This window comes from Leptonotus elevatus, chromosome 9 (genome assembly GCF_054856555.1).
Source record: "Leptonotus elevatus isolate MCC_2025b chromosome 9, RoL_Lele_1.0, whole genome shotgun sequence".
NCBI classification, from domain to species: domain Eukaryota; kingdom Metazoa; phylum Chordata; class Actinopteri; order Syngnathiformes; family Syngnathidae; genus Leptonotus; species Leptonotus elevatus.
The window spans coordinates 23,761,974-23,779,483 of NC_141247.1; the positions used below are offsets into that span (position 1 = coordinate 23,761,974).

At 40.7% G+C, this 17,510-nt stretch overlaps 2 protein-coding genes across 2 annotated transcripts; both read right to left on the reverse strand.

Annotated features, from left to right (window-relative positions):
* Positions 1–1,259: 1,259 nt before the first annotated feature.
* On the reverse strand, positions 1,260–14,054 carry tgfb5 (transforming growth factor, beta 5). Its single transcript, XM_086085591.1, has 7 exons — positions 12,472–14,054; positions 10,656–10,819; positions 8,068–8,200; positions 7,869–7,979; positions 4,791–4,971; positions 4,386–4,539; positions 1,260–3,105 (listed from the first exon to the last, which is right to left on the reverse strand). Exons 1-7 carry the CDS (start codon positions 12,860–12,862, stop codon positions 2,947–2,949), a joined length of 1,293 nt encoding a protein of 430 aa, XP_085941717.1. The 5' UTR covers positions 12,863–14,054; the 3' UTR covers positions 1,260–2,946.
* Positions 14,055–15,629: 1,575 nt separating this feature from the next.
* trmt112 (tRNA methyltransferase activator subunit 11-2) lies at positions 15,630–17,480 on the reverse strand. Its single transcript, XM_086085098.1, has 4 exons — positions 17,295–17,480; positions 16,704–16,805; positions 16,535–16,627; positions 15,630–15,898 (listed from the first exon to the last, which is right to left on the reverse strand). The coding sequence occupies exons 1-4, from the start codon at positions 17,367–17,369 to the stop codon at positions 15,797–15,799; spliced, it is 372 nt and encodes a 123-aa protein (XP_085941224.1). The 5' UTR covers positions 17,370–17,480; the 3' UTR covers positions 15,630–15,796.
* Between the last annotated feature and the right edge of the window lie 30 nt (positions 17,481–17,510).

A 17,510-nucleotide genomic window follows, 5' to 3' on the forward strand; every position in this document is an offset into this window, starting at 1 on the left:
GAAAGCATCAAAGAAAACATTCAAAAAGTAACCATAACATTTCCAAAAACAAAAGAAAAAATATTCCGAAAATTACCATAAAATGCCCAAAAATTGGCAAAAATGTCAGCACATTTAAAGCACAAAATAAGAGAGGCAGAATATTACCATATGTCCAATTGTCCATACTCCATAAAATTGTCAGAAAGTTGACAGAATGGCAGAAAACTCTTTAAATGTATGAAAAATGAAGTATGAAAAATTACAACAAAAATGGAAGACAAAAGGTAGAAAGAAAATTTTAAATTAAATGATCTCAAAATTGTAATTGCTGCATAATTTTCTGTTATGGTGCAGCTCTCATTAATGTTCAAATGTTTTGCTGCTCCAGACAGTTTTTTGCTCATTTATTTAGCCTAAAATGTCTTTCTAACCCCTGGGTTAGGTTTTCAAATTAGGATTAGGGTTTCAAAGTACAGTTGGGGTTTCAAAGTCAGGTTTAAAGCGAGCTGGGCTCGCCTCCATCTGAAAATAGCCGCCTGCTGGAAATGAACACGTGTGTGTCGCGTGTTTATCGCGCACAATATGAGGTGTGAGTGGCACGCAATTGCCTTTTTATCATCTCAGGCGCCTTTTATGCGTGTGTGAAACTGCGGAGACATGACTCTAGGCGTAGGCTGGAGGTGGCGGGGTCCGAGTCCAGGGCCCCCCGAGTCCTCCCTCCCTCCTCCGTCCCCAAGGCCAGCGGCACGGCTCTCCGCAGTGGGATAAGTACAGGTTGGATTTAGTAAGAGGTAGTTAAGTGCAAAAGACAAACACATGCCGGGGCCAGTTTACTCAGGGAGGAGGGCTGAGGTTGGCAGGAGGGGAAGGGAGGGGGAGGGGGAGGGGGGGGGGCGACCTCTTTACCAGGGGCTCCAAGCAAGAAGAGATTGGGGTGCCATGGTCGCGTTTTTTTTGTAAATACAAATAATTGTCAAGTAAATGCCTTACTGTATATGGTCTTTTTTTTTAATAAATAAAAGCCTAACTTACATGGTGTTTTTTTGTTTTTTGTTTTTAAATAAAAGCTTATTTAAAAAACACCTTACTATATACATAGTCATTTATAACAACAACAACAAAATGAGCTTTACTGGTCTGAGCCTTCTTTTGTTTATTTTAAGAGAGAGGGGGGAATGTCTTTTTCCTTTTTTTAATGAAAGCCTTACTGGACTTGGTCTTTTAAAAATAAATAAATACTATACATGTTTTTTTTTTTTTTAATAAATGCCTTACTTTAAAAAATTAATAAATAATTATTAAATTAAATGCATCACAAGATGAAAATGAAATAAATCAGTCTCGTTAGCAAACGATAACATTTATGTCCAAGCCATCTTCCTTAGAAACAACTTGTTGAAACAACCCCGCGTTGTATTCTATTTTTATAACATTATTGCTGTGCAATCAACAGACAATACTACGGAAGTACGTTTTGCATTCACCTGAGAAAGGGGGTGGGGGGGACTCATGTTTTTTTTGAATATTTTTACCTATTTTTCTGATTTCTTTTTCTGTTTTTAAAAATATATATTTTTTCTGTGACAAAAAAAAATCCGAAAAACGGGGAAAAAAGATTCAGAAAAACGGAGGAAAAAAGTCCGAAAAACACACCCAAAAAAGAGGTGATACACAAAAAACAAAGCTCCCCAAAAAATTCTTTTTTTCTCAAGTGAATGCAATATTTCTGTTCAATCCAATATATTATATATGAGCTGTCATCTGTACTACAGTTAGGGAACTAAAAATGCAGAAAATCAACTTTGGGTTTGGAGAAAAAAAAAAAATGCAATTCCTGGGCTTCTGTTGAACAAATATGAGCAATATTTAATGAGGCCTATAGGATCTATTCAGAAGTGAGTAATATTTAGCATGCTTTAAATCACATCAGCGTTTCTTTATGTCATTTTGAGGAGACATTTTTAGACGTGCGGCTTCACAAAGCGGATGTGTCTATTTCATGCCGAGTCAAAAAGCGTTTTTTCACGTTGCGTAACTTCACGAAACGCTCTCGACCGCTGCTGACTTGTCTTCATACTTTCATGACTGGGCGGCGGAATCGCAACACGATCACGCATGACCTCACAAGCGCAAAACCACGGGCATACCAGAGTCTAAATTTAAAAGTCAAGCCCGGGGATGTTTTTCTTTTCTTTTTCTTTTTTTATTTGCACAATTTCAAGTGTGGTCAACGAGTACAGAATGGTTTGTGTGCGTGTGTGCGTGCGTGCGTGCGTGACACACCGAAGGTAAACAACGCGAGGCAACGCAGAGACCATCAGTCAGATAATGAATGCAGGAGAAAAGAAAAGAAGCACGTCAGCGTCGTCCGGCCGCCAGATTCCCCAAAAAACCCGCTCGGAAATGCGCCGGGGTTGCAAACCGCCACCTTCCAGACAAATTCCGCCCCCGTCGTCCGTCCCACGTCTGGCTCTCCGAAGTTTCTCGCTCTCTCCTCCCACCGCAAATCCCAGAAGCGGCAACAGACCAGGAGGAGGAGAAGGCGTTTTAAATGGATGCCTTTTTTTTTTTTTTTTTTTTTTTGGTGAAAAAGCGTTCGCATCCTGTTTACGCCGGGGCACATTTCGGGGCCTGGACCGCAGCGAGCTGGCACGACCTCGGCTCGCTCGGCTCGGCTCGCTCGCCCGGACACGGCTTTTCTCTTTCTTTCTCGTTCTCTTGTCTTGCTACCGTGCAAACGGTCGCAAGGAACACAGGTGACATAAACGAGTCCTTAAGAGTCGCACTGGAGAGGTTGCTGGGTTTGTTTGTTTTTTTACAGCGTGTTTACTGTATATAAAAGTGCATGTGGAAAGTATTCACAGCTTTGTGTTGTGACTACTTTCCGTACGCACTGCATGGATGTGAACTTATTTACAGTCTCGAATGGAGAGTTTTTTTTGTTTTGTTTTTTTTGGGGGGCGTCTAGCGACACTTGCAGGACTTGACCACCATGTTGGAGAGCTGCTCCACTCGGGGGCTGCGGCCGATGAAGTACATGATGGTGAGGGGCTCCAGGTCCTGCGGGACGCAGCAGGGCGACGCCGACGCTTCGGGGTTCAGCTTGTTGTACAGCGGCAGGATCTGACACAAAAAAAAAAACACGGCGTCGGCATTTTTCGACAGATTTCGCATTCGTCGCGTGCGGAACGAGTTGCGCAAGGCGGCGCGCGGCGTCGCGTTTTCGTACGTTGGCCGGAGGCCGTGCGAGGCGACGGGCCATTCGCTGTGCGAGGCTGAGGTGAACCGGCGGCCGCAAACGTTTGACGCGCGCGAAGCGAGCGGACGCTTACAAAGTTGACTTTGGTCGTAATGTCGGCTGGCGTGACGCCTTCGTTGCCATTTTGAAGCAATCGTGAAAAAGTGGAAAAAGTTTGACGTTTTAATATTTAACTATATGAAGAATTACTTTTTTAGGTTTAACAAGTATATAGGATTACACATACACAAGTATATTATAAATATATATATTTTTTATTTTATCTATGTTTTTTTTTATTAATCAATAATATTAAAAAAATTTTTTTAACTGTTTGGGTTTGTATTTTAGTACCAAAAACATTTTTACAATCATATTTACCAATAATATATTTTACACATTATGAAATATCCAAGAGAGGGTTTATTTGTTAAATAAATAAATAAATATGTCTATTGTTTAGAATATTTACCCCCCCAAAAAAATATAATAATTATATATATATATATATATATATATGTATATATATATATATATATATATATATATATATATATAGTTATTTATTGTTTTTTATTCCAAGAGAGGCTTTTATTTGTAAAATAAATAAATATATGTTTACCCTTAATATACTTAAACTACTAAAATATATATATTTATGATTTTTTTTCTGTCCAAGCTTTTATTTGTACACAAATTGCTTTACAGTATAATATATTTTTCTAAATAATAGCTATATACAGTATTATTATTTTTTAATATTTATAAGTATTATACTTTTATTTGTACTTGTTTTATAATAATTCAATAAATAATGTATACATATTTTGTATCATTATTATTTAAAAAAAAAAAATAACAATAATATATAATATATAATACTAAATAATAGTTATACAATTTAATTTTTAATTATATATATTTTTCCTTTTCACTTGCTTTCTAATCAGAGAGCAGGCTTTTATTTTGTACACAATATATCCATTTTTTAACAATATTTTTTTCTAATAAAGTAGTATTTTTTCCCCCAAATAAATAACAATAAAGAAATGCACGGGTTAATGGGTTTGAATAAATACTACACACTGTTTGCACGATGAAGTGTAGCCAATTTTAGCTTCGACATACGCGACATCAGAAAACAAAAGAAAAAGTGGAAGCCCACCAAGTTGTAGTGGTTGTTGGCGCTCCAGAGGTAAGGACAGTTGCCGGCGCAGAAGTTGGCCTTGTAACCTTTGGGCTCGTGGATCCACTTCCAGTTGAGGTCGCGCCGGAAGTCGATGTAGAGCGAGCGCAGGCAGCAGCCCGACTCGGAACCGCTAACGCGGGTGTTTGGAGTCGGGTCATGGGAAGATGAGAAAAAAAAAACGGTAATGACAATGCTGGGCTGCCAGGCAGCGCGAGCGAGACTAAATCAAAAGCGCGGCAGTCTAAACACTGACACACCATTTTTCGCCTTCACACACAATCGTTGAGAAAGTTGCGTTTTTTTTTGTTTTTGTTTTTTTGTGGTCCATTTCCAAAACGGCATTTCCGTAGGTTCGAGGATTTGCGTGCCAGGTGAGCCTACCGCGAGCAGGTGGCAGCGTCGGTGGCCGCCGCCCTCTTCTTGCGGTTCCTCTTGGTCGGGTTGTCCACTCGGTCGCTGGGCAGCAGGGTGAGGATGAGGTGAGGCGTCTTGCTGCTGAAATCCGCCTGACCTTTCACCTGGCTCTGCTTCTTTAGCTGGCGCAGCTGCTCGTCGTCCACGCCTACAAGAAAAAAAGACCGCACTTTCGATCATTTCATGTTGATTTCGCCTAAAGCAACACTGAGGAACTTTCGGTTTACGTTGTTTATGGCGACGCCATATGGACAAAAGCGGTAATGAAGCATGAAGGAGGACCGCATTTCCCATGAGGACAAGCGCATTGCGTTGTTTTTTAGCTCACGCCATTCAAATGGACGGAAAGCAGGAAGTGACGGATGCCATAAACCAGTCAACACATTTGTAGTTTTTTGTGTTTTGACGTTCCTACCATCCTCCTCAAAATGATGCAAAAGTACCATTCAACTCGTTTTAAGTCCATGTTTCATCAGAAGAGTTATGAAAATATTTTATTAAGGTTGAAAAGTTTCTTAGTGTTACTTTAACGCAAATTTGTCCATAAGCTCTCAACAGCAAATATTCTCTTTCTGTAGTCCTCCAGGAAAGCAGACAAATTATTTTGGAAAAATCTGACATTTGGAAGCATCATCTCTTATTTTGAAAAACAACTATCAACATTCTTTGCTGATTTTATCACATTTTACGGACTAAACAAATAAGTGAATTCATATTAATTTATAATTTATTTATTTATTATTTCATATGATTCATCATTTATCCAAAAACAAATGACAGATTAATCAATTATTACAATAATTATAAGTGCACTGCATTTTCGTTTTCAGAGTGACGGCCATTTTATTACTAAACTAAGATAGACGGATCTGGATTTTTCAAAGCTGATACCGATAATTGGTAGTCAAGGACGCCAATAAGCGATATTTGAAGCCGAAATTCATTTTCACGAAAAGGGAAAATATTGGCAAAATTTGAAAAAAATACAAACTTCAGCTCTTAATTTCTTTTTTTTAAGCATATGTTTATTGAACTTTTAGGTTTTGTAAAATATTGGAGTAAAAAAAAATCTTTGTTTTAAAAATCTAACAAAAAGTTCAGGGATGTCCCAGCGCAGTAGCATGTCTTCAAAAGATAAATATAAACTGAGGTAAATAGCTCCTTATTGTTTTCTACAGTAAATAAAGGTTTCCAAAATTTCTCTCTACAGTATTCAATTTTTACTTATCATAGTATTAATTTCAAACAAAAACCGAAGGTGCAGAGGGTTCCCAGGGTCAGCAGCATCTCTAAAAACATAAATAATGAATTCCCTGAAGTTAACCCTTTTTCAAATTGATCTATTATCGGCCTTATGATTCAAAATGGCCGACGCCTATATTCGTCAAAATGCTGATTATTGGCGCTGATAATCGGCCCAGCTGATAATCGGTCTATCCCTAGTCTAAACACTTGTTGTTGTTTGTTTTTTTAACCTGTGATTACTGCTGGTTCGACTATGATTAACCTAAAAAAAGAAAAGAAAAAGCGTCCTGGTATTAAAAATGTCCCCCCACCCCCCATGGAACTATTTCATGTCCTCAAACACGTCCAGGCAGATCTCAAATGTTTTCCTTAACGACTGCCTGCAGGACTGACAACACCCTCGCCATCTTGTTAATTAGCAGGTGTTAGCATGCTAGCGTGCTACGTCACGTCGCGACCTATTTTAAATGTTTAGTCGTGCGTTTGTAGCCGTTAGGCGGGGTTCTAAAAACAGGACCCTCGCTTTGCTTACAGGATAATCAAACATTGATTTTTGTGTGTGTTGACATAAAGAGCGGAAAAAAACATTGAGCCGTGTGTACATTTAAATTGGGAGTAAAGGGCAGCCATTTGGGGCCTCGTTTACGGCGAGCATGTGTGTTGCTCAATAGTGTGGCAGTGTGTTTGGGAGAACAGTGCGGCCACTATTTAGCGGGGTGGCGTGACGTCGAACGGAATCATGAGTCATTTGGTGACTCGTGCCTTTTTTTGTTGTGTTAACACTCTCGCCTGATTTTCGGAACATTTTATTTTGTTCAACATAAAAGTCAACCTTCAACATTTCTTGACAAAAATATGTGACCTCACTCGTCTAAACATGACATTCTGATTAATATGACATTTGTGGAATATGAGTTATGAAGCAAAACCCAGCCGTTTTCAGCCATCTCAGAGGGCGGCCATTTTGCCACTTGCGGTCGACTGAAGATGACATCACAGTTGCTCAGGCTCAGGCAACGACCAATCACAGCTCACCAGTTTTCTGAGGCTGAGCTGTGATCGGTTGTTAGCTGAGACCTGAGCAACTGTGATGTCATTTTTACTTGACAACACGTGGCAAGATGGCCGCCTCCTGATATTGATAAGAACTGCTGAATTTTGCCGCTTAACTCATATTCCACTAAGGCAATATTAACCAGAATACCGCATTTATTTAGACTAGTGGGGCTGCGTAGAACATATTTTTGTCGAGAAATTTTGGGCCGTTAGCTTCTCCTTTAACTCATTCACTGCCATTGACGGTTATAGACGTCAAATATTAATTTGAACTATTTCTTTTAGTTTAACATTTTTTTCCTCTTTTGTTAACAAGAGTATAAAAACCTATAAAAATAAAAAATACAATATGTGATTAATCGTAAGTTAACTCGTTAAGTCATGCAATTAACTATGATTTTAGTTGCCCGACGCTCCTCATTTTTAATTGTAATTAATCGCATGACTTCAATAGCTAACTCACGATTAATCATAAGTTTGATATCTGTTCTAAATGTACAATATTTTTTTCCTAGGTTTTCATAATCTTGTTAACAAAAGTGGAAAAAAATGTTAAACTAATAGAAATAGTTCAAATGAATTTTTGACGTCAATAGCCGTCAATGGCAGTGAACGAGTTAATGAGCACTTTCTAAATTTAGAAGTTTGGTCTGACACTCATGAAATGAACACCTGCCCGCGTCAATCCAAACCGCATGATTATCTTTATAGATGGCAATTTTCGCATGGAAAACGGCAACCAACCTGCAAAGAGGGCCTCCAGCTCCTCGCTCTTGTTGGGAACAATGTTGTTGGTGGAGGGGACGAAGGTGCAGCAGGGGCAGTGGACTCCCAGCTTCAAGCCCAGATTGCTTTCTGCCGGCAAGAAAGGACACGCGTGAGGAGAACAGCACGAGAGCGACGTGACGTGACGTGACGTGACGCGACGCGACGCGACGCCGACCTGGCTCCGACAGCCAATCCTTGACGGTTTCCGTGACGTCCACCGACAGCCAGGATCCCCTCGCCCGCGGCTGCACGGTGCGAGAGTCGATGTAGCGCTGCGTGGACGTGCTCTCATCGTCCGGCTTCAGCAGCTGTCGTGTGTCGAAGAAGAAGAGTTTCACAACTGACTTGCTAAAAGGTTTAGCACTACAGCAACATTGGTGCTAATTTTGTTAGCCTGTCTATGGGGGTTTGCACTGTATGTTAGCATTAAGCTAGTGGTTTGGTTAATAATAATGATCATGATAATAATACATTTAATTTGTAATGGGTTAAATACATATCGTGTTGTTCTCTTTTTTATGTTTAATGGCAAGAAAACAGTTCGAAGCAAGAAATTGCTCGCTATCTGCTAAATGTTTGCTTGTTTCATTGTAGTTGCTTGTGCTCCTCCTTAATAACTCTGCAGGATTTTTACGGTATAGTGGACTAAAAAGTCCATTTAAAATCCCTATGCAGTGATTAGTGAGCGGGTCCCTGCTCCCAAATGACCAGCAAGGGATTTTTCTATAACAAGCGCCGTGATTGAGTCATCAAGTACAAGCAAAACTACAAACACTTCATTGCTTCATTGCTGCCACTTAATGACAACGTACTGGATCAGCGTCGTCTTCCCTGATATTTATTTGAATAAATAACATATGTTATCAAATAAATACAATGAAAATTTGTTAAATTGTTAAATAGCTCCCATTTCATTTGTGTGACTTTTTTTGTTGCTTTTTTCCTGTATCAGTAATGCATGATGGGATTTATTGCTTTTCTAGTGACTATTGTTTATTTACTGCCTTTTAAGATTCATTATGAGATATATAAAATCAACAAATAGGGCAAATCCTATATTTTCACAAAATATTGTGTTCTATTGCTATAAAAACATACCAAAAGAAAGATGAGAATCTCTTCTTTCATCAGGAAAAAAAAAGTATATTTCTATCTTTTTCCATTTTTGCAGCAGTTAGCATGAGAATATAGCTAAATGTCATCATTATTCACAAATCTGTTTAAAACACTGGAGAAATTAGTTGTTTTTTTTGCAACATGGCCCTGGTTGATCTCTTATACTCTGCTGCCACCTGCTGGCCAATTCTGTAATAACTACCATTGCTTCAAGCAATCTCTGCAGTTCAAAGGCTGCATCAAAGCCTTTTGTATGCACTAGCATAACAAAAAAAAAAGTTTAACGGTAATATTTAAAATAGAACATATTCGTTTTTGGGAGCAAATGAGTTAGTTAAAATGCTAAAATTGCTGTTTTACGGTAAATAAAAAGTTGATGTTGTCAGTTTAAACCGATACGTTTCATTCCTATGAATCGCGGGATTTTATAAGGGAGAAACGACTTGACTGACGGATGAGGAAAAAGTCTTTAAATGTTGCTGCAGCTTCTGGATTCCTCGTGTTAAGTGTTTGTCCTTGGCACGACAGGCCTGCTGCTTATTTCCACTGCGGCAAAGGGGCCTCATTTACTCAATTGGACCTAAATAACACATGCTAACCTTCCATGCTCATAAAAAAAAAAATAAAGAAGGCATGCAAATGAAGGAGACTCCCTTCCCTGGGAATTCTGTGAGAGGTGCAAAATATTTGCCCGCAGCCAGGAAACACATTTCACACAGCAGGTTGTTGACATATTCACATCTACTTTTAGACCAAATAAACAACGCAGTATAAAAGTAGTTTGTACAGAAGATGATTAGGGCCAGTGAAGAGAGAGAAAAAAAGTTTGGCAGAATTCTCACTTTAAAGTCAGAATCCTGATTTTGGAATTCTGACTTAATTCTCAGAATTCCCACTTTAATCACATAATTCTGACTTTAAAGTGAGAATTCCGACCATAAAGAAAGAATTCTGACTTGTCACAATCTCACATTAAAGTGAGAACTCCGACTTTATTCTCAGAATTTTCACTTTAAAGTCAGAATTCTGACTTTAATCTCAGAATTCTTAAAGTGAGAATTTTGACTTAATTCTCAGAATTATCACTTTAAAGTGAGAATTCTGATTTTAATCTCAGAATTCTTAAAGTGAGAATTTTTAAATTCATTCTCAGAATTGTCACGTTGAAGTCAGAATTCTGACTTTAATCTCAGAATTCTGACTTTAAAAAGTGAAAATTGTCATAGTTCTCACATTAAAATGAGAATTCTGACTTAATTCTCAGAATTGTCACTTTAAAGTCAGAATTCTGATTTTAATCTAAGAAGTATGACTTTAAAGTGAGTATTCTCAGTTTATTCTCATAATTCAGAATTCCGACTTTAAAGGTAGAATTCTGACTTTAATCTCAGAATTCTGACTTTATTCTCAGAATTCTCACTTTAAAGTGAGAATAATAGTAGCACAAATAAAATCTGAATTCTAACTTTAAAGTCAGTATTCTGACTTAAAAGTGAGAATTCTCGTGAGAATTAAAATTTCGAGAATTGAACGTGAGAATTCTTAGAATAAAGTCAGAATCCTGCCAACCCTTTTTTTCCCTCCTTTTTCACCGGCGCATGTGCAGACGTTTGTATCTCGCAAACCAAAGAGCGGCGCCAGTCCCACCTGATAGATCTCCACCCTCTGCTCGGAGGCCCGGGCCTGCGGGTTGGGGGCTCGGAAGATCCTGAACTCGGCCTTGACCAGCGTGCTGTTGGTCAGCTCCACGCCGCTCACGTCAAACAGGACGCTTCGGTAATGCGGGTCCAGCGGCAGCGGCTGCACCGCGTCTGTGGTTGAGGGGAGAGACACGATGACAAACGTTGAACGCCGATCTGCTCGCTCACGCGGCGTGCTGGGCTTGTTGTTGTTCGCGTCAACATAATGAGCGGCGATGAAAAGCAAATGGAAGGTTTGGCCAGGAAGACAAAACGCCTTGTGCGGCTTTGGCCGTTGGCACACTGGACGGATCGCAGAGGTTACGTAAGCAGCGTATTTCGTCCGATGCCGGCGCGCGTGTTTCTTTCATTCGCAGCCTAACGTTTGGTGGCGTCGCAGTCGCACGTCCGCCATCGACGTGACGTCTGGAGAAGGCAGACGCGCGCTCGGTGACCTTTCAACCTTGATGCCACACTTTTGTACAAGGCCCAAATACAGGCTAAATAAAATCCCCTTCAGTTCTATACAGGGAATGTTACACTCTTTTTGTCTGCTTTTATCTGAGCCATGTATAGAATGAAATGATACGTTGCTTAATTATACATTGGAAGATGTATATCTTATCTGTCTACAAAGTCCCTGAGAGGTTTGGTTTTGACATGAGTGACATTTACTTGTGTAATGGAATATCCAGGAAGTATACAATGGGATAAAAATGTGGTCTTTCCTAATAGAAATGGCATTTAAAAAACAATAATATTCGTCATTTTATGCAGAGGATAAAGAATATATTGGAGTATTGTTGTATACTTCTACTGCTACACTTGCTAACAACTTGCTATGGTAACAATTGGCTCATTAAAATGAATTAATAGTATATCAAATAATTAGTTGTGAAGATTAGCTTCACATTATGGAGAAAATTGCTTTTACAGTATACAAATAGTTGGATCCACTAACTCCACTGACTACTGTACAGTAAATGGGCAGCTTGGTGGTGAAGTACTGCTTCCACGGGTGAAAATATGACCGATGCCGTCATTATAGGCTTGCATGCACTTTGCTGTTCGCTTTATGTTGTCTCGAAACTCAACAAATATCCACTCGCTACCCAGTTGCCGTGGCAACGCAAGCTGCCGTGTACTTGGCATCGGTCCAACGGTTAAACAATGTAGGGTGAGCACCTGAACCTGGGGGTCTTTTGACAAAAGCGTGTCACCGAAATGTTATTAAAACACTTGGGAACTGGTTTCAATTATTTATTAATCTCCTATAATCATATTTAAGCAGAGTGTTGACTTTTAAGTCTGTAGTGAGTAAAGTTATGTCATAATGCCACAGCACAGATTTTTAGTCAATCAAAATTCATTATTTGCTATCTTTGTTTTCATTGAAATACAATAGCCTACTGTATATTGCTTATTTTCTTAAAAGTGGAAATCAAGTCAAACATGTTTGCAATAAAATGTTCTGTTACTCCACTAGCCTAAACACAGAATTGTGATTAATTTTGCGTCTGTGGAGTAAAAATGAAGCAGAATGTTCAAGCTTCCCGGACATTTTCTGCAGCTGTCGACTAAAAATGACGTCAGAGTGCCCAATGGCTCGCATGGTGAACGTCACTGGAGCATCTGTTTTCCAGCTTTGGTCACGTGACGTAACGTTCACATTCACAACGCACCACGGTATCCGGCGACAGGTGGTCACGCTGACCGGATCTTCTCTGTCGTCCGGTGACATTTATAACTTTCTCCGGACACAATATTAGAAGCAACAGACTCACTGGTTTGCGTGCGCTGGGGCAGCATGTCAATCCTCTGCACTTCTTTGGCGTAGTATTCCTCCTCGCTGCTCTCCCGCTCGCACGTCGAGTCGGCCAGACGCGCTCGCTCCTTCAGCAGCTCCCGAGTGCTGTTGTACAGCAACATGACCTCCGCGGGCACCGCGGGCACCGCGCCGCCGGCCGCCGCCGACGCCGACGCCGACGCCTCGTCGTCGTCATCGTCGTCCGGCGGACTCTGGATGCGCAGCTTGCTGAGAATCTGCCCGCGCACCGCTTCGATGCGCCGCGACTTTTGCTCGTCCAGGTTGATGAAGGCGCAAGTGTTGATGCCCTTGACCAGCGCGACCGACAGCCGGAGAAGGAGCAGGAGAGCCAAGCGAGACAGCCACATTGTCCGAAGAGGGGATGGTAGGGGTGGGGGGTGGGAAGAGAGAGTCCCTGAACGGCCGCGGGGGCAGTTAGACTGTGTGTGGGGGGGGGGGGAACAAATACCTCCCGAAGGGAAGGGAGACTGTAACTAAAAGCCAGTACTAAATCCTGATCGTGAACGCGTGCGTCAGAGAGTTGAAGCCACCACGATAAACAAATACGACTCCCAAAAAGCACATAAAAAAAAAAAAAAAAGGATGCTGATATCAGGCTAGACTCTACGGTAAACCGCAAACCGACAATTACGCATGGCTACTTAATCGTGAAACCGTAAAAAAAGTTATAGCTGTCATATAAAAAAAAAAAAAAGTTTAATAACTGGTGGACGAATTATGACTAAACTCCAGTGTTTGTTAAAGAAAAAGAGGAAGACATTTTACAACTTGCATCAAGCGTGCTATCAAGGTAAGCTAGCAAGCACAGCACGAGCTTCGAGTCAAATTCTTAAAACTGAGATACGTAATTGAACTTAATAAAAAATATATATATCCTCCAGTGCCCGTCCTTAGGGTAATAAAAAAAGATCTCAGCCCATGATAAGCTCACCTCACCTGGCAGCTCACGACGTTTACGTCCCCTCACCTCCGATAAGCACGTCGGCGGGGCCAAAGGGGCCACATAGCCGACTCCGAATGAACCTACCAGCGGCCTTAGAAGCTCCTATTACCCTCCAAGAAGCTCTTTTTACTCCCCCCAAAAAAAAGCTGATTACAAAAGCGCTTATTATCCTCGCTACAGATCAACAAAACGTAGCCAAACAACCGGCAAGTGTTGATTTATGTTGTAAAACCAATGGCGAGTCGTGCCCCCTCGCATAAACATTAAAACACGGGAGAGGGGGGGGGGGGGGAGAGAAAAAAAAAGGCAGAAGTTGAAAGTTGTATGAAAGAAGTCCTTGTGGCGGAGGGGCCGCTTTTAGGGCAGATCAAGCGGGGTCCGATGGTATGCGTGCAGACCTGCTGCGGGATGGAGCTCCATCACGAGCCGCGCCGACTGAGCCACGCAGTCCCCGAGAAAGGAGAGCCGGAGGCGGGGCTGGCCTGGCAGCAGCCAGCGGCCGGTGTGTGTGGGAGGTTGTTGGGAGGTTGGGAGGCGGGCTGCTCCCGAAAAAGGGGAAGGGAGTGTGACTTGCGGATAGGAGCCATTTCACTCGCACCCAAGTGGGCACTCAAACAGTGAGGGACACATTTTATTTATTCTAAAAATAACAACAATCCTCAAGTGGCCGGCAAATGGAGACTGAAGCTGACAGCTAGCAGCTTGTTAGTTTCACATGTGGATAAGAGGGCAAAACGGGTGGCAGTTAAAAGGAAAAATGCTACCAAAATAAGATCAACAGAGGCCTTTTGACACGTGTGCCACACAAAAGTGTTCAAAATAACTCAATCCTCAAGTTGAGTGTAAAAGTGTCAATTGAAAAAGAAGCTAACTGGCTGCTAGGTTAGCATACAGTTTAGACGCATGGCTTCATTTACGAAATGTTTTATTTTTTAATCAATTATGAAAAATAATCAAAAATAAAAAGGAACCATTTAAAGTCCAGATGTGGATCGTCTCCTACATCTATGCGGTTTAAATTAAATAAATATAAATGGTGAGAGGGATATCTGTGCCAATGTCAACCACGATAACAGTTAGCTGCTAACATTAATTTAGCGCAGATGCCTTAGTCAAAATGCTACAAATAACATATTAATGAATACTTTTTTCACACTTGACTACATCAAATAAATCATCTTGCCGTTATCTTTAAAAATGATATATATATATATATATATATATATATATATATATATATATATATATATATATATATATATATATATATAAGAGTGGCATTAAAAATAAATTTTAATATTTGAATGTTGGCTGCTTCTAGAGTCTAGACTATGTAACTAACTACATTGCAGGCTAAAAAATAAATAAATCCTCAAACAGCATTAGTTGATTGCAGCCGTTTCAAAGCAGCAGCCCCTGAACGCCTCCTGGCATTTGACATCACTCAGCAGGCTACTTTATCTTCCAGCCATCACGTTGTTAATTACAGCTCAGGATTTGCACAGCACTGTTAATCTGTCATGGGTGGCTTTTATTGCCGCTCTGCTGCCATCGCATCATACTGTCATTATAGTTGTGGCTGCAGGCCTGTAATTGCTTTAAGTAGAAGGAAAGAAAGGTAGGACTCGGCCTGCCTCCGGGTTTTGGACCACGGCGCACGCACCCGCTCCCACTTTTCTAAACGATCACGGCGTTTACGGCAGTCTGTTGCGACTTGCCTTGATAAAGATGGAAGACAACTTGACGGCTTAGTTGTGCACAAAAGAAGGCGGTTGCTTTTTTTGCTTGCTGTGATGTGTGGCTTCAAAATAAAAAAGGGGGGAGAAAAAAAAAAGGGAAAATGGTGAAAAACAACTTCCAGTCTGCTGCCTTTTTTCCTTAGGGCCAAATATAGACGAGCCGCTGCCACGTCATCTGGACCTCTGCGCTCTCTACAATCACACACATTCACATTCTCACATAGTCACACACACAAACACTCTCTCAAACTCTCAGGTTCATAGGCATTAATTTGTTTAGCCACTCACATACACTCACTCTCTCACAATCAATCAGACACACTCTCACTCACACACACACACACACACACACACACACACACGTCTACATTCACTCACAGCTATAATAAAGTCAATCCTCATTGGCCACAAAACCCAAAGTGCACTTCTGGCTGTCAAGGGAATCTAGGGTTTATTGAAAAGGGGAAAAAATGCTTACAAAAATAAATACAGATAAAAGAACCTCCATTTAGGGGCCATTTTGCTGGCAAAAAGAACAAGTTAATGAGCTGATCCTTTCTTGGCATCAAGCCAACCCACAGTCCAACCTCCTTTTGTGTCTACACATCGTCTTCATTGAGCAGCATGTTGGGGATCCCTTTGGAGATGGGGAACTGTCGTCCTGACTCGGGACACTGCAGACAGCCCTCCATCACCTCCACCTGAGGAAACATGCGCGTCAATTGCACTGCAGCCACTAGAGGTCGCCAGATCTCAATATGGCATCAACGGGAACAATAGGAAAGGGCATGAAGCTGCCTGCGGTGTGTCAGTGCGACCGCCATATTGGATGTGGCAGATCTGCCAATAAACTCACACAAGCCTTTAAAAAAAAAAAATGCACCGTCAATAGCTCACATTCGCACTCAAATCTTTGGGCAGCAAAAACAAAGTTTGCAATTTTTGCCTAATTATGAATATTAGCATATTTCAATATTTATAACAGTAACAATATAGAAATGGCAGCAAACATATATTTGTATTTTTGTATTATTATGCACCCTGGTGGCTTAGGCACGCACCAGAATTTCATTGAGGAATGACAATTTGAGATACAAGTGGCCAAAGAACATATTAACCTTGTAAATCAAGGCATAAATGCACAAACAAAAATTATTGCTCAGTCTTAAACCAATAAAATCTGTCTTTGAATCTAAAATAAACGAAAGAGGCATCTTCACCGACTGTCCCACTTTGTCGCATCCAAACTAAATAATCTTATATAACCGGTATATAAACGCACAATTCAGAGCTTACATGTTAGCAATCACACACAACAGACGAGTAATAATACACACCTCCAAGAGAGCTCTGTGCACCTTCTTGAGAAACTCCTCGTTTTTCTCGAAGTCGGCCACCAGTTCACTGGGCAGGTCTTGTCGCTGACCCAACTACGGATGCAAACATTAGCTCAAATTACGTGCGTTGTTTTGATGCCATACTGTCCAATTCCTGACTTGTGGTCACCTCGTCCGCAGCTTGGAGCAGAGCGCTCCACTCCAGCTTGGGGATCATGCGGCTGACGAATTCAGCGTTAAAGTCCACCTCGTTCACCTTCACCTCCGTTGCCTGCAAATGGAAAAGATGAGCACATAATAATTGGCATTCTAATGACTTATATACAAATACATGTAGGTTTCTGGAGAAGGGACACCTGTGCTGCTGTTAGAGATCAACAGTGCGAAACTCTTCCACTAGTACATATTACACTTTGTTGCAAACTGCAAGAATCTTAGTTGATTTTAGCACATGATAAAGAATAGAATGCCTATAAGCAGATCATCTCAGTGACTTTTTTAAAAATACATAATAATAATTTTTTCTTTTTATTTGAGCTCAATAGCTTCCAGGTCAGGTGACCTATAAAATCAATGTGGAATGATAGTGCGGATTTAATCACACTTAAGTATTTATGGCTGGACTCCGGATGTGTCGCGAATGTCCAACTTCAAACTAACTTCACCTCGGTTAACGTCTTTGCTATCGCGTTTCCATTACATTAGCAAATAAAACAAATGCTATTAGCCCCGCTTTCGCTTTACGGTTGCTTATTTTTACCTTGATGAGCAGCGGGTATCCATTGGTGACGCCCTTGACGTGAGAAGTCAACATGTTATGCGTAAGAAGCTTCATGTTAACTCAAACCAAATAGATATATATATACTTTAATATTATATTTTATAAACGTTGGATAAATCTTGTATGTCACAGAATAGCGTCAGAGAACATGTGGACCGGAAGTTGCGTTGCTTAAACGTTTCCCGGAAACGTTTG

Bases quoted from the DNA above. Each gene is read 5' to 3' on its own strand.
- tgfb5 (XM_086085591.1), bottom strand. From the start codon at position 12,862: ATGTGGCTGTCTCGCTTGGCTCTCCTGCTCCTTCTCCGGCTGTCGGTC. The intron at 4,972-7,868 runs GTTGGTTGCCGT...TTTTTCTTGTAG, and splicing joins GCTGGAGGCCCTCTTTGCAG to GCGTGGACGACGAGCAGCTG. The intron at 4,540-4,790 runs GTAGGCTCACCT...CACCCGCGTTAG, and splicing joins GACGCTGCCACCTGCTCGCG to CGGTTCCGAGTCGGGCTGCT.
- trmt112 (XM_086085098.1), bottom strand. From the start codon at position 17,369: ATGAAGCTTCTTACGCATAACATGTTGACTTCTCACGTCAAGGGCGTC. The intron at 16,806-17,294 runs GTAAAAATAAGC...TTCCATTTGCAG, and splicing joins GATACCCGCTGCTCATCAAG to GCAACGGAGGTGAAGGTGAA. The intron at 15,899-16,534 runs GTGTGTATTATT...ATGTTTCCTCAG, and splicing joins TGCACAGAGCTCTCTTGGAG to GTGGAGGTGATGGAGGGCTG.